The 20,161-nt window shown below is 35.1% G+C and overlaps 4 protein-coding genes across 6 annotated transcripts; all 4 read right to left on the bottom strand.

The window, feature by feature from the left end:
• Nucleotides 1–6,359: 6,359 nt before the first annotated feature.
• LOC129727380 (uncharacterized) lies at nt 6,360–10,371 on the bottom strand. Of its 2 annotated transcripts, none has more exons than XM_055685184.1 (2): nt 7,665–10,371; nt 6,360–6,473 (listed from the first exon to the last, which is right to left on the bottom strand). In XM_055685184.1, exon 1 carries the CDS (start codon nt 10,369–10,371, stop codon nt 8,335–8,337), a length of 2,037 nt encoding a protein of 678 aa, XP_055541159.1. In that variant the 3' UTR covers nt 6,360–6,473; nt 7,665–8,334. The 2 variants fall into 2 exon arrangements, with proteins under 2 accessions (XP_055541159.1, XP_055541158.1); XM_055685183.1 differs by having other exon boundaries at nt 6,361–6,497.
• On the bottom strand, nt 6,491–10,458 carry LOC129727381 (protein gustavus-like). The gene is made up of 2 exons (XM_055685185.1): nt 10,351–10,458; nt 6,491–7,710 (listed from the first exon to the last, which is right to left on the bottom strand). Exon 2 carries the CDS (start codon nt 7,583–7,585, stop codon nt 6,647–6,649), a length of 939 nt encoding a protein of 312 aa, XP_055541160.1. The 5' UTR covers nt 7,586–7,710; nt 10,351–10,458; the 3' UTR covers nt 6,491–6,646.
• A 5,295-nt stretch (nt 10,459–15,753) lies between these two features.
• LOC129727378 (uncharacterized) lies at nt 15,754–19,882 on the bottom strand. 2 transcript variants are annotated; one of them, XM_055685180.1, is made up of 2 exons: nt 17,057–19,882; nt 15,754–15,867 (listed from the first exon to the last, which is right to left on the bottom strand). In XM_055685180.1, the coding sequence occupies exon 1, from the start codon at nt 19,761–19,763 to the stop codon at nt 17,727–17,729; it is 2,037 nt and encodes a 678-aa protein (XP_055541155.1). In that variant the 5' UTR covers nt 19,764–19,882; the 3' UTR covers nt 15,754–15,867; nt 17,057–17,726. The 2 variants fall into 2 exon arrangements, with proteins under 2 accessions (XP_055541155.1, XP_055541154.1); XM_055685179.1 differs by having other exon boundaries at nt 15,755–15,891.
• Nucleotides 15,885–19,860, bottom strand: LOC129727379 (protein gustavus-like). The gene is made up of 2 exons (XM_055685181.1): nt 19,743–19,860; nt 15,885–17,102 (listed from the first exon to the last, which is right to left on the bottom strand). Exon 2 carries the CDS (start codon nt 16,975–16,977, stop codon nt 16,039–16,041), a length of 939 nt encoding a protein of 312 aa, XP_055541156.1. The 5' UTR covers nt 16,978–17,102; nt 19,743–19,860; the 3' UTR covers nt 15,885–16,038.
• Nucleotides 19,883–20,161: the final 279 nt, after the last annotated feature.

The raw sequence follows: 20,161 nt of genomic DNA, 5'->3' as shown, positions 1-20,161 counted from the left end.
TACAATATCGTTGTTTGCGTATTGCCTTGGGTTGCATGCAGTCGACCCATACGATGAGTCTTGAAGTGCTAGCGGGTATTCTTCCGTTGAAACATCGTTTTTGGAATCTCTCTTACCGGTTGCTAATTCGATGCACAGTTATGAACCCATTAGTAATTGAAAATTTCGAGAGGTTGGTCGACCTTCAATCTCAATCCAGATTTATGACTTTATATTTTGACTATATGGCTCAAGATATTAATCCTTCTTCATACGATTCCTTCAATGTCGCACTTTTAGATACTTCTAATAATGCTATATTCTTCGACACCACCATGAAACAAGACATTTCTGGTATCCCGGATCAATTGCGACCCCAAGAGATCCCTAAGATTTTTTCCAATAAGTTTAAACATGTTAGTTGTGATAAAATGTTTTACACTGACGGATCTAATCTAGATGAGTCCACTGGCTTCGGTGTTTTCCACGAAAATTTTACCGCCTCCTACAAACTCGATGCTCCTGCTTCCGTGTACGTCGCAGAACTTGCTGCTATTCAGTACTCTCTTGGAATCATCGAAACCCTACCCATAGACCACTACTTCATCTTCACAGATAGTCTCAGTGCCATTGAGGCTCTGCGATCAATGAAGCCTGTGAAGCACACCCCGTATTTCCTGGGGAAAATACGGCGGTTTTCAAGTGCTTTAACAGATAAAAATTACCGGGTTACCTTAGCGTGGGTCCCTTCTCATTGCTCGATTCCGGGTAACGAAAAGGCTGACTCTTTAGCTAGGGTGGGTGCTATTGACGGCGATATTTATGAAAGACCAATTGCTTATGATGAATATTATAGCATTTTGCGTCAGAGAACACTCAACAGTTGGCAATCATCATGGAACTCAGATGAACTGGGACGGTGGCTACATTCCATTTTTCCTAAGGTATCGACGAAAGCATGGTTCAAGGGGTTGGATGTAGGTCGGGACTTCATTCGCGTGATGTCCAGACTTATGTCCAATCACTACACGTTAAACACGCATCTCTTTCGTATAGGGCTTGTAGACAGTAATCACTGCGTTTGTGGCGATGGCTACCATGACATCGAGCATGTTGTTTGGTCGTGTACCGAATACTGTGGTGTTAGGTCTGAGCTTATAGATTCCCTTCGGGCCCGAGGAAAACAACCGAACGTACCCGTTAGAGACATTCTGGGAAGCGGTGATCTCCAGTACATGACACAGCTTTACGGGTTTATAAAAAATGCTGGCATTAAAATTTGATTTCTTTTATCTATTTGCTAGAATACAATTTCTGTCACAAACTGAAAGAGAATGATACACCCGGCTGGAGACACTAAAACGAAGACTCGGCATCTCTATGTTTACGCAGACAACTCTGACCAAAACTGCTCAAATAGAACATCACTGGTTAGCCACGTACAAATGAATACATTCTGTAATATAAAATAGTTAAAAACAAAATTGTAACACCCCTCCTCTCACCTTAAATCCCCACTAGCTCGTAGTCGGCCGCGAGAATAAAAAAAAGGCCTCCCTCTTTTCCCTGCTAATTTAGAATTTAAAAAAAATGTACTTGGCTCAGTTAAACATAAATTGTATCGTGCCGTGTCAAATGAACTATTTAAAAACTAAACATACACACACACACATACACACACACACACACAGAGAATGCTCAGCTCGTCGAGCTGAGTCGAGTGATATATGCCATTCGGCCCTTTGGAGCACTTTTATACATTCGGTTTTGCAAGTGATTGCTATACCTTTCTAGGAGAAAGGCAAAAAGGCAAAAAGCTTATTTTTCAAAAATCTTTTTATTTGTATAAAAATTACAAGTAGTCAAAAAAAAAGTTATATTTAAAAAAAATTTACAACATGTTTATTTTTGGAAGGACAATATTATTATCTACAACTTTGCCAAAGGCACTATGCCAATCAAACCAACTGTTTCGATTATAAAAATTTTTTAATTACCCACAGAGTGTCCAATTGGAGATTAAAATTACTTTTCCAGCTAAATCGGTTTGTTTGACTGGCATAACTAGTGTCTCTGGTAAGGTTGTAGAAAATAATTTTGTCCTAAGAAAATATGCCCTGTGAGTTTCCACGAGACCAAAAATAATAAAACGCATTTGGGACCATTCCTAAACTACGTGGTCATATTTTGATCCCTTTTATACCCCCCTACTCCCCCGTGGTCTTTTGTTTTGTGATCTTATTCTGCAATATATGGACAATAAAGTATGAAAAATTTATAAAATAAATTAAGGTTCAAGAAAACTGATTATTAGTTATTGCGCAAATTGTAAATAGAATTTTCAGTAATATAGACCCTTCCGATAATTATAAATACACTTACGATCAACCGTCATTTCAAATAACGTGCAGTATTCAACCAAACGTTGGCTGCGTCCTGTTGTTTACATCCAAAAGAAACAACTGCTGTCATTTTTTCTAACATTTAGTGCGAAATTTTGGAAATGCGTGGCCTTTCTCCCGAGCAAAGAAAGCGAATTGTGCACAAATGGGGCACCGTAAGTGGTCTTTCTATAAGAAAATTAGCCAGAGAAGAAGGTACACGTGTCGGAGCAGTTCAACCCGCATTGCGGAAGTATTGCGAAGAGTGCACATTTACTGATGCCCCAAGACGTGGTAGAAAACCCGGGCCTGTTGATCCCACAATGGACAAAAAGGTTAAGGAATACTACAAGCGGCATCCTTCAGTATCAGTACGAGATGTGGCGAGAAAGCTTGTAACCTCGGCGAGTAACGTTATGCGTGCCAAGGGAAGAATGGGTCTGCAGACCCGTCGGAAGTAGAAGCAGCCAAAATGAAATCCAAAACAAGCTGAATCTGTGAAACCGAGAGCTCGGAAGCTTTATGACAAACTTCTGACAAAAAAAATGGGGTGTGTTATCATGGATGACGAAACCTACATAAAACTGGACTATAAGACTCTGCCAGGACCGCAATTTTATACAGCACCGAAGGGAAAGGATGTCCCTGGACCAGTGAAAGCCATTTACACCGAAAAATTCGGCAAGAAGGTAATGGTTTGGCAGGCCATTTGTGAATGTGGGAAAATATCTCGTCCATTCATTACGAATGACACAATGAATGGTAAAATTTACGTGAAAGAGTGTTTGCAGAAAAGGTTCTTACCCATGGTTAAGCAGCATAACAATCTTCCAATCTTTTGGCCCGATCTTGCTTCCTGCCATTACTCTAAAGATGCACTAGGGTGGTATAAAACAAATAATGTCACATGTGTCCCAAAGGAGATGAATCCTCCAAACTGCCCTGAAATTCGCCCTATTGAAACTTTTTGGGCTTTGACCAAGGCAAAGCTGAGGAAATATGTCAAACCAGCGGACAATGTTTAAAAATTTAAAAAAGATTGGCTTAAAGTGGTAAAAATGGTCGGAGAACACACTGTGCAAAAGCTTATGAGTAGTGTTAAGAGAAAAGTTAGAGAACTCGCGTATCCTACGAAAAATAATCCCAACTTGCATTGAAACTGGAAAGACTGGACTTATTATCCATATTTCAGAATAAAATGACCCGAAAAATCCTGTATTTTTTGTTTTATTCAAGAAAGAAGATGTATTTATAATTTTCGGAACAGTCTATATCATTTTCTCACAACCAAAATAACAAATAGATAATGGTTGTTTAATTTTTGATAATATTTCATTGTCTTTAACAAATATAATAATTTCCTTACCTGAAAGTAATGTAAGATACGTTTTTCTGTTGAGTATATTCAAAATGATTTTTAATTTGTTGTTGAGTATCAAAATAAATAAAATTTGTTTAAGTAGTTTGATCATCTACGTTAAATTTTTCGCTTATAGTTATGGTAAATTGTATACTCATCTAGAAATCATCTAGAAAAATATTTAGTTGATAATAAGTGAAACCTTACTTCTAGTGATTTTCAGATATCGGATTTGTAATTTAGTTTTTTTTTAATAAATTACAAAGTTTTTGAATGTCGAACAAAATATAAACAACTTTCTTTCTTCCTTCAGTTCACGAACATCCAGGTCTTATATATTGTTTTTAAGACCAAAACGTTGATTTGTTTTACCGGTCGTTGAGTATTGAAATATACTTCCAGGAAAAATAACATAAATCCCGACGCATTGCAAAATAGAACTATTATTCTAAAGAAGTAAATGCCATATAATGAAGCGAAATACGTACCGAGTGGTTAGACACTATTACTGCTGGATGTGATATGCCCTTTGATTAACTGCACTACATCTGCTCGATTTTAATTACTTTTAATCTATCAGTTAAGTTGAAAAAAATATTAAATCACTTAAACACTAAACCGAAACTTAAACAACGGGCATCACTTCTGCCTCGCGGAATAAACCTTAAGAGTTAACACCTAAACGAACCGCGGACTATCTATAACGACGTAGGCACCTGCCTCACGAGGGGTATCACTATAACGACCTCGGACTTCCTTGAAGTCCCAGCTTAAGTATTCGCCGCTACTCCGGTCACTCCGAATTTTCCCGCGGCGTCGTCTTCTCACGAGAGCGGGCCGCTCTTCCGTCTCTTTCCTCGCGAACGTGCCCGTGCACGGCTGATGCAATCGTTGTTGACTTTTTTGCAAATCCGCTCGGTCGCATGTTTTGATTAAACATCCGCGAATTGGAGTTTTTTGCTGTAAATATAAACTTAAAACATTCGAACTTGCGTTCGATTTAATAACTGAGGTATTGTTTTTGCCTCCATAATCAAAACAATACCTTCTTTGATTATGATCCACTTTTCATATTTTCATAACATGAGTGGTGGATGGAATTTCAAGTTTCAACACTTGCGATGTTGAAACAAATTGACAAGAGAAAATGATTTCATCATCTTGTCCATGCATATTAATGACAAGTTTTTCCAAAGATGTTTTTCCATTTAGGATTTTTCTTAATCCTTCTTTGGAAGAGAATGGAAATTAATTGTAACCGCCTAAAATCAGGTCGGCTCATAAAACCCCCACTGATCGAGTTTTTAATTAATGCAATTCATTAAAAACCTGATGAAAGTATTTGGCATGGGTTACAAAAAAAAAAATTTGAAGGAACCTGATTTTTGGATAATTTGGAAATGAAAGATCTTTTGCCTCTGTACCCTACTACTCTATTCTCTAGCTACTACTGTTCTATCCATACTATTCCGTACTCCTTCTCCTTCTCCTTTCCTGAGAGCCGTCCGCTCCCTTTCGTTCGCTCCTCTATCCACTCCTGTCTATCCTCCTTCCTTGGTATTATCCGTCCCATTAACACGAAGAATATTTGTTGTTTCAGGATCTTTCTTGGTTGACCTAAGTCCTGAATTCTGTTGAGATATATCCTAGATGTTACAGCTTTTAATCTTTATGCTCGGATATAACACCGATCATTTGTTGCACGTAGTCCTAAGACTTGATCTGGTGTTTCTCTACACTTATAATCCTGCCGATAAATTTGGGATTCTTCCTGTTCCCTGAAGACATAAACCCGTTGCAAGTGGTGTAAAGTGTGTGTATATAATGAATTATCCGGCTTCTCCTAGCTGATAGAATAGTCTTATCTCCTTAAACATCTTTCTTGATTGATGATGAAAGACTGCTTTTCTCTTCCGTTTTATTCAACTGCTATATTAATTTCTGATTCAGTCAAATATATATTTACTGAATCCGTTCTAGATTCATCTCTCTCCCTCCGTCTTTTATCTCCGCCGTCCGTTCGTTGAGTACTGATCCTTTTATCGTTCTCCTACTGTCTGACCCTAGTCTTAGTTCCTAACTTTATATCCCTATCTTTACGCTCTGAATATTTTAAATTGTATGTTACTTTACTTTTAATTTTAGTGTATTTTATTTATATTATAATAATTTTTTTTTTTTTTTTTTTTTTTTTTTTTTAATTAATTATTAATTAATGTAATAAACTTTAAATAAAATTTTTTTTTTTTTCTATTCTCTACTCTCTCCTATTGTCAACTTCTTCCCAATTTGATACCTTTTTCATGTTTTCCCATTTAAGCATATATGTCTTTAATATTTATTAATAATGAAAACAATTTTAATTTTAATATTTCCATTTTCTTACTCAAAATATAGAGTCAAGAAAAATATTTTTCTCACAAATATATAATTTTGAGAATTCATGATAATTCACCCCTCTTGTCAATAATTAAGCCAAAAAATCTTATACCAAATTAAAAGTAAAAATATTGGAAATATGAAAAAAAAAACAGGTCTACAGCAATGCAAGTATTTAATACCGAAAAGGATAACCCAAAATTACACTTGCATTACCGTATAGCAGCAATCTACACTCACCATACCATCATTCTGTTTTACCTTCCTTCTATTCACCATTCTGGTTTATCTTCCTTCTCGTCTTCTGTGGATCGCCTGGTAAATTGCTGTTGACCTAAAACCCCCCCTGATTTGAGGTTTTAGGCAGGATTAATCTGTAAATATACTCATTTTGTTTTCTATTAAATAATTGTATAATAAAATGTAGAATAATCCCAAAAATAATTATGTACTATTAAAATTAAACTCTATCATACTACATAGTTATATATCTAAAAAAAAATATGCTGACAGATGTGTGTAAATCCATAATTTTTTTTTTTTTTTTTCACACGTCTTTTACTCGGAGCCCAATCGTGTTATTTGTGACACAATAATTTGTGCATTCATGTTTTCTGTCTGTGTTCAGACTCCTTTTCCAAAAGTCCTTTCCTTGAAGGCACAAATAGTTCTCTATTGACTTTGGTAATTGGAAAAGTTTGACATTTTCTTTGAAATGTATTGAACACATTCCTTTACAGATTGTGTATTTGCACAATTCCTGTAAGGTAATTGGTTTAGACTCTAAACCACCTAAATATTCCATTTTTACCTCACTTCTGCCCCAAACTGTTGAAATTATTGGGTATAGTGTCTTATTTTGGAGACCCTCGAAGGCTTCTCCAAAGTATTGGCCATTGGCTAAAAAGCTCAGTGTGCCTTTATCCATATCCAGTATCACTTTAATAGTCTCGAACTTTATTTTGAACTTTTCAAAAGATTTTCGTTCTCTACCATTTTGTTTTTTCGGGTACGTGTCAATGATTGAATCATGAAGCGTCATGCCCCTGTTTATGTCAAAGCCCCAAGAATTGCTATCTAGTCCTAATAGACTTTGATAACCCATGCATTGTAGGGTTGCATCAGACGTTGCTATTCCAACGTATGCATGTGTCCCCCTCTGTTCACTAGGCCATGTTATTTCCCATACATGGAGACCTTTTGTGAACCCAACTTTACCTCTTATGCAATCAGTATTGTTTCTTGCATAAGTTCGATGGGCTGTGAGACCATTAGTTTCTACAAATATGTTTTCAGAACAGTCTTCCTTATTCCAGGAATGTCTTATCTGTTCTTCCAGAGATACTGTTGGTCTTTCCAACAAAATTTTTAATCTTTGTGGTATCTCATAATTTTCGTGTCTTTTCGGTCTTTCCATATTTGTAATTTGAGGCGTTACACTATGTTTTAGTCCTCTTCGTTTGTTTAAATGTTTCTTGGCATACATTTTACGTAGTGTCAAAAGTATTTGTTGACTACTACAAACAGGATTTAAATTCTTATTTTTTTTTTCTATATATATTTACCTCAATTTCCTAGGCTATAGGCCTGTTCGTATCTCATTTGCTCTGTCTGCAAAAAGAAATGAGTAAAATAAATTCTTAATACATTGCTGTATATAATATAATTAACAATTCGTATACTCAATAACTACCATTCTGGGTCACTACTCCCTTGTTATTTCATTCAAATCACAGTCATTCTAGGTAGTGTTCCCTTGTCCAATAATTCACTATCCATTCAAACATAAAAAATCGTAAAAAAAAATTCAGTTTATCGACAATGTTCAATTTTACTATTGTCGAACGGTAAGTACGATCTCATTTAACATTTCCCATGGGATACTGATTGTAACGAGGGAAACTTTTATCCGCTCTAGGTCAATATTTCATTTCTTCTATTTTCATTTGAAAGGCCCTTCTTTCAAATAATGTGGGGTCTCTTCCGATTTAATTAATCAAAGTTTTACTCTTTCGCGTTATTTATGGGAGGTATGTTTCCTCTTCCCCTTTTAATTCTTTTATAGTGCTCATCTATTTGACATTATTACGTGCAGACATTTTTGACAATCTTTGACAAGACATTTACTTATCCTGGATTTCCAGCTCTTCGGTTCATTCAAATGCTTTTTTGTTGCTATTGGCGAACGCATTATGTTATAATTAGCTGTAGGTTGTCGCTCTGTATCAACTTTTTCTACCACCGAATTCTGACTGGTGGTCTTCTAGTTTGTGTTTTTATAATTGTCTTATTTTCTGATATCCCCTGGATATCGCTTTCATTTGTTATTCCTGTTGAGGTTTGAAATATATCTGGTTCCATATATTCTTCTTCTAATTTTTGAATTGCTGGTAAATTCGCTTGTGGATTTAATTCACGCATGAGCAGGATTTCTCCATTATGTTCTAAATTTGGATTGGCGAAAATATCTTTCATCCTTTTAAGCATCTCAGCGTCTGAATTCGGTTCCCGTGGGTCGATCAATGGCCCTAAATGGGTAATCTTTTGTCCTCTCAACGGTATCTTTGGAGGTGATGAACGAGGTTTTTTCAGAATTGAAACCTTTGGATTCCTTTGTTTAAAAGGTTTCGACTTCCTTTCCTTGGAATATGAAGAGACGTACTTTTTGTTTTGTGGGCAAGAAATCTGCCCTTTAAAGCAACAAATAAAAAGTACTATCAACGTTGCCAACATAATTATTGCTCCAGTCCCTATACTAGCTATAGTCCAGCCTGATGAAAGTGGAGAATAAATTAAATTTTCTAGGAAGGGTCTTTGCTTTTTGAGAACTTCAACATCGATTCCTAAATCAAAAAGCTTCTTTCGATCATAGAATGAAACTTTAGAGAAATTTCCACTCAATGTTGGGATCAAATGCATTGTACTTTCTTCCCACGTAAAATTCATTATTTTGTAGTTCATTGTGTTTACTAATGCTTTGTTATCCGATACTGTAGTATCTGAATACCAAATTTTTGTGTTATTTGTTTGAATCCTCATGTTTGGGGTTAGCCTCATTCGACCTGTACCCCTAACAATCAAATTTGTTTTATTTTCTCCATGGAAAATATTTACTTCAACTTCTTGTGGGGTTACATACTCCCAAACATTTGACTCCTCGGTTTCAAACCAAGCGTCGTGATTGACTCTCAGAAGTTTAATCTTACAATTTTCTGTTGAATTTCTGAATCTGAGATTCAATAGGCACTCGTTTTCTGAAGTTAAATTTTCCTCCTTCAGTTTTAATTCACAAATTCTAAAATTCATGTATATTTTGCAGTTTTCGTATTGAGTTGCCGTTAATAGGAATCCCCAATAGCTATCAATTTCCTCAATTATTATATTCCGATCCAAATTAATGGTCATGATAATAGTTCCATTTATTTGTGGAATAAAACTTCCCTTAAATGCTTTGAATTTCCTCTTTGAAACTAACGGTATCTTCAGGTCAATTGACAACATTTGGTTGTTCTCCGTTTTAAAGGATACATCCGTTATTCTCAAAATCTCTGACAATATTCCGCTATTTTGTCTTCTTGGAAATTCGAGGCCCCCTTTGATCTTACTTTCAGCCTCTTTTAATATTTGCAACAAAATTGCTGGCTCTAGTAATTGAATAAACCATGTTATACTATTGTCTTTATTAAGCAAGACTTGTAGTATAATATTCTGTTGTTTATTTAAGTCATTTATTAAAGATTGAATTCTAAATCCAATTTCAATTAATTCCGACTCAAGTTGTAGTGCCTTTTTATATGTACTAGCGAAACTTAAGTCGTCTTGGACCAGTTTCCCTAATGTGTTGAACGTATTCATCACGTTTTTCATCTTATCATCTATATGCAACATTGAGCTGTCTACAAATTTGTACATAGCATCAATTGTCGCAGTTTGATGATCTAGTGATAAGACCAAGGATTCCTCGTTCCTTCTTAATTTGTCCAGATTTATATCCACCCGAATTCTATCATCAGAATCCATACCTCCAATGGCTGTTATAAAACCACGAGTTCTTCGGGATGGAAAAAATTCTTTTATGAACTTATTCATATCCATGCTTTTGTTGAATGCCATTTCTAAATCATTCAGCATGACATTACAATGTGTATTTTTTATTATTTTTTGTAATAATACACAAGTATAATTATAATCTGCCTTAGATTTTAATAAGGCCTTCCCTCCTTCTTCTAATCCTAATACCGGGAATCTTACCTTCAACACGTATGTGCCCATTCTTATCAACGGCTCGTGTTGTTCCTCTAAAATGAATCCACCATTCGTTAACCAGAATAGGTTAACGAGAAGAAAAATGCTCCTGTAATCGAGGAGAAAAGAAAATATTTTGATATTGGCTGATTTTTTTTTTTTTTTTTTTTTTTTTTTTTTTTTTTTTTTTTTTTTTTGCAAAAAGCCTGACCAATTCTGGTCAGGGATCATAGGCCATTAGACGTAGACATTTATTCATTGAGAGACATTTTTATGTAATAGACTTAAATATTATGTACGTAATAATAATTTTTTTTTTTTTTGATAATATACTAATATTTTTGTAAAACTTTCTTTGTTAATCTTTATGTTAACAAATGTAATATCACATCCTTTATTGATTAATAATTCGTCTTTCGTTGTGGGTTTTACCCCCTTTTTTTTTTTTTTTTTTTTTTTTTTTTTTTTTTTTTTTTCATTCTTTTAATTATGGTATTTTCTTAGGCGATTATTGTGGATCTTCTCTAGTTTGTTGCCGTTTTTGATTACCGTGGTTTGCTCACTGGGCAAATCTACGATTTCATAAGGGCCTCTCCAATAGCTCTGGAGTTTCTGCCCTACTCCCATGGGGTTGGCATGTACTAAGACCAGATCTCCCCACATAGGTTGCCAATCGTTTGCTTTTCTGTCATAGAGCTCTTTGCGCTTTTCTTTTGACAGAATTAGGTTTTCTCTAGCTTTTGAGTGAATGTTTTTGAAAACAGACCTCATCTCTTTTGAGTAGCTTTCGTAATTTAGACCATTTTCCCTTTGGTTATATATGGATGCTGGTAATCTAGCTAATCGTCCATATACAAGTTCGAACGGAGAGTACTTTGTCGAAGAGTTAATCGTCGTGTTGTACTCGAACGTAAAGTATGGCAGATGTTGGTCCCATACATGTGGGTTGCCTACTACGTACTGACGCAGGTATGTTTTTAATTCACGATTTGATCTCTCAACTAAATTGGCTTGAGGATGATACGCGCTTGTGTTGATTTTCTTTATTTTCAAAATTTTACAAATATGTTTGAACACCTCACTCATAAAATTTGAACCTTGATCTGATACTAATTCAGCAGGTGTTCCAAATTTACAAATGTAATGTTCTATAAATGTCTTGGCGACTGTTTCTGATTCTTGATTCTCCATTGGTGCTACTACCAAGAATCTGGTTAGGTCGTCTTGCATGACAAGTCCATATTTATTACCAAAATCGGATTCTGGTAAGACAACTATGTCTATAAAAACCTTCTCAAATGGTTCTGATGACGTAGTTGTTATCTTCATTGGGATTTTGTTATGGCTCCAAATCTTGTTCTTCTGACATGAGTCACATTGTTTTACATAATTCTCAATGTCTCTTCTCATGTTAGGCCATACAAAAAGTGTGCCTATTCGTTGATGCATTCGTTTTGCTCCTACGTGTCCACCAAGAGGCGCATCGTGGAATTCATGCAAAACTGTTTGAATTTCGTCCTTGTTTACTATAGTTCGTTCACTGTCTGCGTTGTATAAAATGATGTTGATATCCAATTTCCACGCAATATATTTTACTATTTGTAAAATCTGATATTGCTTTATCTTTCTAAACGAGATCATGTGAATTGTCTTTGCGTTTAGAATGAAATCCGGGCAGTTATTGAAATATGTTAACATTAAATCAATAAAATTGTCAAAATTCATTAGGGAGTTGTTCTTCCCTTCGAGTAATATTCCTGCTACCTTATTTGAAGGATGTGTCAAAAGGTTATCTTTGACCCAATCTTTGATACCGTGAGGGTAATCATATAAAGATGTTAACTCATTGAAAGCAGTTTTGCTATTTAGGATGACAAATCTTGCGTCGCATGATTTTTCATCTTTAATAGTTTTTGTAATAACCACTTTTGATTCATCAATCAATTCCTGTTTCAGAGCGATTTTGAAGTCCTCCGCTGATAGATATGTTGCGTCTTTTAAGGCGTCATTTGTGTCGTTTAAGGTAACTTTTTCGTTGTCCGAAATGTCAGAGTTTAATATCTTGGAGATTTCATCTTCAGGGACATCATCGGAATTCTCATCATCATTTATGAGTAAATCCTGTTGTCGTTTTTGTTGACGAGTCAACACAGCGACCGTATTTTCGTTAGTGTCGTTGGCCTTTTCAACATTTTCATGTTGAAGTCTTGACAAAAAGTCGGCTACTATATTTTCTCGTCCTTGTTTATATCGTATGTCCATTTCCAGACCTTGCAATTTCAATCTCAACCTAGTTAAGGTGTGAGATGTTTCTTTCAGATTCCACAGAGAAACTAAAGGTCTGTGATCTGTATAAACGATGAATTTTTGATTATATATATAGTGCTTGAATCGATTTACTGCCCAAACAATGGCAAGTAATTCCTTCTCGATTACGTGATACCTTATTTCGGCCCCTACTAAGCCTCTACTAGCGTAGGCTATGGGTCGATTTGGTGTTTTTTCATTTGAGAGGACTGCTCCAATTGCGTAGTCACTCGCATCCGTAGTTAACACAAAGGTATCGTTATACTTTGGTCTTACCAAAAGAGTATCCGATGTTAGAAAATTTCTCAATTTCTCAAATGCACTTTGGCATTCGTCTGACCATTTGAAACGAACATTTTTCTTTAATAAATCATTCAAAGGTTTTCGAGTTTCCGCTATTTTTGGGATGAATTTTCCATAAAAATTCACTGTTCCCAAGAATGAGCGCACTCCTTTTACTGTCTTTGGAACTGGCATATCCCTTACAGCTTCAATATTATCTTTCATAGGACGTATACCGTGTTCGTCAATAGTGTGTCCTAAATAATTTATCTTTGTTTTTAATATTTGACATTTTGAGGTTTCCACTTTCAAGTTATGTCTTCTCAGAGCTCTCAACACTCTGATCAGATTTTCGTTGTGTTCTTTTATGCTTCTTCCGTATATTAAAATGTCGTCAAGATAGCGAAAGCGAAATGCCTAAAACCTCAAATCAGGGGGGGTTTTAGGTCAACAGCAATTTACCAGGCGATCCACAGAAGACGAGAAGGAAGATAAACCAGAATGGTGAATAGAAGGAAGGTAAAACAGAATGATGGTATGGTGAGTGTAGATTGCTGCTATACGGTAATGCAAGTGTAATTTTGGGTTATCCTTTTCGGTATTAAATACTTGCATTGCTGTAGACCTGTTTTTTTTTTCATATTTCCAATATTTTTACTTTTAATTTGGTATAAGATTTTTTGGCTTAATTATTGACAAGAGGGGTGAATTATCATGAATTCTCAAAATTATATATTTGTGAGAAAAATATTTTTCTTGACTCTATATTTTGAGTAAGAAAATGGAAATATTAAAATTAAAATTGTTTTCATTATTAATAAATATTAAAGACATATATGCTTAAATGGGAAAACATGAAAAAGGTATCAAATTGGGAAGAAGTTGACAATAGGAGAGAGTAGAGAATAGAAAAAAAAAAAAATTTTATTTAAAGTTTATTACATTAATTAATAATTAATTAAAAAAAAAAAAAAAAAAAAAAAAAAAAAAAAAAAAAAAAAAAAAAAAATTATTATAATATAAATAAAATACACTAAAATTAAAAGTAAAGTAACATACAATTTAAAATATTCAGAGCGTAAAGATAGGGATATAAAGTTAGGAACTAAGACTAGGGTCAGACAGTAGGAGAACGATAAAAGGATCAGTACTCAACGAACGGACGGCGGAGATAAAAGACGGAGGGAGAGAGATGAATCTAGAACGGATTCAGTAAATATATATTTGACTGAATCAGAAATTAATATAGCAGTTGAATAAAACGGAAGAGAAAAGCAGTCTTTCATCATCAATCAAGAAAGATGTTTAAGGAGATAAGACTATTCTATCAGCTAGGAGAAGCCGGATAATTCATTATATACACACACTTTACACCACTTGCAACGGGTTTATGTCTTCAGGGAACAGGAAGAATCCCAAATTTATCGGCAGGATTATAAGTGTAGAGAAACACCAGATCAAGTCTTAGGACTACGTGCAACAAATGATCGGTGTTATATCCGAGCATAAAGATTAAAAGCTGTAACATCTAGGATATATCTCAACAGAATTCAGGACTTAGGTCAACCAAGAAAGATCCTGAAACAACAAATATTCTTCGTGTTAATGGGACGGATAATACCAAGGAAGGAGGATAGACAGGAGTGGATAGAGGAGCGAACGAAAGGGAGCGGACGGCTCTCAGGAAAGGAGAAGGAGAAGGAGTACGGAATAGTATGGATAGAACAGTAGTAGCTAGAGAATAGAGTAGTAGGGTACAGAGGCAAAAGATCTTTCATTTCCAAATTATCCAAAAATCAGGTTCCTTCAAATTTTTTTTTTTGTAACCCATGCCAAATACTTTCATCAGGTTTTTAATGAATTGCATTAATTAAAAACTCGATCAGTGGGGGTTTTATGAGCCGACCTGATTTTAGGCGGTTACAATTAATTTCCATTCTCTTCCAAAGAAGGATTAAGAAAAATCCTAAATGGAAAAACATCTTTGGAAAAACTTGTCATTAATATGCATGGACAAGATGATGAAATCATTTTCTCTTGTCAATTTGTTTCAACATCGCAAGTGTTGAAACTTGAAATTCCATCCACCACTCATGTTATGAAAATATGAAAAGTGGATCATAATCAAAGAAGGTATTGTTTTGATTATGGAGGCAAAAACAATACCTCAGTTATTAAATCGAACGCAAGTTCGAATGTTTTAAGTTTATATTTACAGCAAAAAACTCCAATTCGCGGATGTTTAATCAAAACATGCGACCGAGCGGATTTGCGAAAAAGTCAACAACGATTGCATCAGCCGTGCACGGGCACGTTCGCGAGGAAAGAGACGGAAGAGCGGCCCGCTCTCGTGAGAAGACGACGCCGCGGGAAAATTCGGAGTGACCGGAGTAGCGGCGAATACTTAAGCTGGGACTTCAAGGAAGTCCGAGGTCGTTATAGTGATACCCCTCGTGAGGCAGGTGCCTACGTCGTTATAGATAGTCCGCGGTTCGTTTAGGTGTTAACTCTTAAGGTTTATTCCGCGAGGCAGAAGTGATGCCCGTTGTTTAAGTTTCGGTTTAGTGTTTAAGTGATTTAATATTTTTTTTCAACTTAACTGATAGATTAAAAGTAATTAAAATCGAGCAGATGTAGTGCAGTTAATCAAAGGGCATATCACATCCAGCAGTAATAGTGTCTAACCACTCGGTACGTATTTCGCTTCAAAAACAGGTCTACAGCAATGCAAGTATTTAATACCGAAAAGGATAACCCAAAATTACACTTGCATTACCGTATAGCAGCAATCTACACTCACCATACCATCATTCTGTTTTACCTTCCTTCTATTCACCATTCTGGTTTATCTTCCTTCTCGTCTTCTGTGGATCGCCTGGTAAATTGCTGTTGACCTAAAACCCCCCCTGATTTGAGGTTTTAGGCAGGATTAATCTGTAAATATACTCATTTTGTTTTCTATTAAATAATTGTATAATAAAATGTAGAATAATCCCAAAAATAATTATGTACTATTAAAATTAAACTCTATCATACTACATAGTTATATATCTAAAAAAAAATATGCTGACAGATGTGTGTAAATCCATAATTTTTTTTTTTTTTTCACACGTCTTTTACTCGGAGCCCAATCGTGTTATTTGTGACACAATAATTTGTGCATTCATGTTTTCTGTCTGTGTTCAGACTCCTTTTCCAAAAGTCCTTTCCTTGAAGGCACAAATAGTTCTCTATTGACTTTGGTAATTGGAAAAGTTTGACATTTTCTTTGAAATGTATTGAACACATTCCTTTACAGATTGTGTATTTGCACAATTCCTGTAAGGTAATTGGTTTAGACTCTAAACCACCTAAATATTCCATTTTTACCTCACTTCTGCCCCAAACTGTTGAAATTATTGGGTATAGTGTCTTATTTTGGAGACCCTCGAAGGCTTCTCCAAAGTATTGGCCATTGGCTAAAAAGCTCAGTGTGCCTTTATCCATATCCAGTATCACTTTAATAGTCTCGAACTTTATTTTGAACTTTTCAAAAGATTTTCGTTCTCTACCATTTTGTTTTTTCGGGTACGTGTCAATGATTGAATCATGAAGCGTCATGCCCCTGTTTATGTCAAAGCCCCAAGAATTGCTATCTAGTCCTAATAGACTTTGATAACCCATGCATTGTAGGGTTGCATCAGACGTTGCTATTCCAACGTATGCATGTGTCCCCCTCTGTTCACTAGGCCATGTTATTTCCCATACATGGAGACCTTTTGTGAACCCAACTTTACCTCTTATGCAATCAGTATTGTTTCTTGCATAAGTTCGATGGGCTGTGAGACCATTAGTTTCTACAAATATGTTTTCAGAACAGTCTTCCTTATTCCAGGAATGTCTTATCTGTTCTTCCAGAGATACTGTTGGTCTTTCCAACAAAATTTTTAATCTTTGTGGTATCTCATAATTTTCGTGTCTTTTCGGTCTTTCCATATTTGTAATTTGAGGCGTTACACTATGTTTTAGTCCTCTTCGTTTGTTTAAATGTTTCTTGGCATACATTTTACGTAGTGTCAAAAGTATTTGTTGACTACTACAAACAGGATTTAAATTCTTATTTTTTTTTTCTATATATATTTACCTCAATTTCCTAGGCTATAGGCCTGTTCGTATCTCATTTGCTCTGTCTGCAAAAAGAAATGAGTAAAATAAATTCTTAATACATTGCTGTATATAATATAATTAACAATTCGTATACTCAATAACTACCATTCTGGGTCACTACTCCCTTGTTATTTCATTCAAATCACAGTCATTCTAGGTAGTGTTCCCTTGTCCAATAATTCACTATCCATTCAAACATAAAAAATCGTAAAAAAAAATTCAGTTTATCGACAATGTTCAATTTTACTATTGTCGAACGGTAAGTACGATCTCATTTAACATTTCCCATGGGATACTGATTGTAACGAGGGAAACTTTTATCCGCTCTAGGTCAATATTTCATTTCTTCTATTTTCATTTGAAAGGCCCTTCTTTCAAATAATGTGGGGTCTCTTCCGATTTAATTAATCAAAGTTTTACTCTTTCGCGTTATTTATGGGAGGTATGTTTCCTCTTCCCCTTTTAATTCTTTTATAGTGCTCATCTATTTGACATTATTACGTGCAGACATTTTTGACAATCTTTGACAAGACATTTACTTATCCTGGATTTCCAGCTCTTCGGTTCATTCAAATGCTTTTTTGTTGCTATTGGCGAACGCATTATGTTATAATTAGCTGTAGGTTGTCGCTCTGTATCAACTTTTTCTACCACCGAATTCTGACTGGTGGTCTTCTAGTTTGTGTTTTTATAATTGTCTTATTTTCTGATATCCCCTGGATATCGCTTTCATTTGTTATTCCTGTTGAGGTTTGAAATATATCTGGTTCCATATATTCTTCTTCTAATTTTTGAATTGCTGGTAAATTCGCTTGTGGATTTAATTCACGCATGAGCAGGATTTCTCCATTATGTTCTAAATTTGGATTGGCGAAAATATCTTTCATCCTTTTAAGCATCTCAGCGTCTGAATTCGGTTCCCGTGGGTCGATCAATGGCCCTAAATGGGTAATCTTTTGTCCTCTCAACGGTATCTTTGGAGGTGATGAACGAGGTTTTTTCAGAATTGAAACCTTTGGATTCCTTTGTTTAAAAGGTTTCGACTTCCTTTCCTTGGAATATGAAGAGACGTACTTTTTGTTTTGTGGGCAAGAAATCTGCCCTTTAAAGCAACAAATAAAAAGTACTATCAACGTTGCCAACATAATTATTGCTCCAGTCCCTATACTAGCTATAGTCCAGCCTGATGAAAGTGGAGAATAAATTAAATTTTCTAGGAAGGGTCTTTGCTTTTTGAGAACTTCAACATCGATTCCTAAATCAAAAAGCTTCTTTCGATCATAGAATGAAACTTTAGAGAAATTTCCACTCAATGTTGGGATCAAATGCATTGTACTTTCTTCCCACGTAAAATTCATTATTTTGTAGTTCATTGTGTTTACTAATGCTTTGTTATCCGATACTGTAGTATCTGAATACCAAATTTTTGTGTTATTTGTTTGAATCCTCATGTTTGGGGTTAGCCTCATTCGACCTGTACCCCTAACAATCAAATTTGTTTTATTTTCTCCATGGAAAATATTTACTTCAACTTCTTGTGGGGTTACATACTCCCAAACATTTGACTCCTCGGTTTCAAACCAAGCGTCGTGATTGACTCTCAGAAGTTTAATCTTACAATTTTCTGTTGAATTTCTGAATCTGAGATTCAATAGGCACTCGTTTTCTGAAGTTAAATTTTCCTCCTTCAGTTTTAATTCACAAATTCTAAAATTCATGTATATTTTGCAGTTTTCGTATTGAGTTGCCGTTAATAGGAATCCCCAATAGCTATCAATTTCCTCAATTATTATATTCCGATCCAAATTAATGGTCATGATAATAGTTCCATTTATTTGTGGAATAAAACTTCCCTTAAATGCTTTGAATTTCCTCTTTGAAACTAACGGTATCTTCAGGTCAATTGACAACATTTGGTTGTTCTCCGTTTTAAAGGATACATCCGTTATTCTCAAAATCTCTGACAATATTCCGCTATTTTGTCTTCTTGGAAATTCGAGGCCCCCTTTGATCTTACTTTCAGCCTCTTTTAATATTTGCAACAAAATTGCTGGCTCTAGTAATTGAATAAACCATGTTATACTATTGTCTTTATTAAGCAAGACTTGTAGTATAATATTCTGTTGTTTATTTAAGTCATTTATTAAAGATTGAATTCTAAATCCAATTTCAATTAATTCCGACTCAAGTTGTAGTGCCTTTTTATATGTACTAGCGAAACTTAAGTCGTCTTGGACCAGTTTCCCTAATGTGTTGAACGTATTCATCACGTTTTTCATCTTATCATCTATATGCAACATTGAGCTGTCTACAAATTTGTACATAGCATCAATTGTCGCAGTTTGATGATCTAGTGATAAGACCAAGGATTCCTCGTTCCTTCTTAATTTGTCCAGATTTATATCCACCCGAATTCTATCATCAGAATCCATACCTCCAATGGCTGTTATAAAACCACGAGTTCTTCGGGATGGAAAAAATTCTTTTATGAACTTATTCATATCCATGCTTTTGTTGAATGCCATTTCTAAATCATTCAGCATGACATTACAATGTGTATTTTTTATTATTTTTTGTAATAATACACAAGTATAATTATAATCTGCCTTAGATTTTAATAAGGCCTTCCCTCCTTCTTCTAATCCTAATACCGGGAATCTTACCTTCAACACGTATGTGCCCATTCTTATCAACGGCTCGTGTTGTTCCTCTAAAATGAATCCACCATTCGTTAACCAGAATAGGTTAACGAGAAGAAAAATGCTCCTGTAATCGAGGAGAAAAGAAAATATTTTGATATTGGCTGATTTTTTTTTTTTTTTTTTTTTTTTTTTTTTTTTTTTTTTTTTTCATTCTTTTAATTATGGTATTTTCTTAGGCGATTATTGTGGATCTTCTCTAGTTTGTTGCCGTTTTTGATTACCGTGGTTTGCTCACTGGGCAAATCTACGATTTCATAAGGGCCTCTCCAATAGCTCTGGAGTTTCTGCCCTACTCCCATGGGGTTGGCATGTACTAAGACCAGATCTCCCCACATAGGTTGCCAATCGTTTGCTTTTCTGTCATAGAGCTCTTTGCGCTT

The sequence above is a fragment of the Wyeomyia smithii genome, chromosome 3 (genome assembly GCF_029784165.1).
Source record: "Wyeomyia smithii strain HCP4-BCI-WySm-NY-G18 chromosome 3, ASM2978416v1, whole genome shotgun sequence".
In the NCBI taxonomy this organism is placed as follows: domain Eukaryota; kingdom Metazoa; phylum Arthropoda; class Insecta; order Diptera; family Culicidae; genus Wyeomyia; species Wyeomyia smithii.
The sequence above is the reverse complement of the archived record's forward strand: the minus strand, read 5'-3'. Positions and strand labels throughout refer to the sequence as shown.

Bases quoted from the DNA above. Each gene is read 5' to 3' on its own strand.
- LOC129727381 (XM_055685185.1), bottom strand. From the start codon at position 7,585: ATGTATGCCAAGAAACATTTAAACAAACGAAGAGGACTAAAACATAGT.
- LOC129727380 (XM_055685184.1), bottom strand. From the start codon at position 10,371: ATGGGCACATACGTGTTGAAGGTAAGATTCCCGGTATTAGGATTAGAA.
- LOC129727379 (XM_055685181.1), bottom strand. From the start codon at position 16,977: ATGTATGCCAAGAAACATTTAAACAAACGAAGAGGACTAAAACATAGT.
- LOC129727378 (XM_055685180.1), bottom strand. From the start codon at position 19,763: ATGGGCACATACGTGTTGAAGGTAAGATTCCCGGTATTAGGATTAGAA.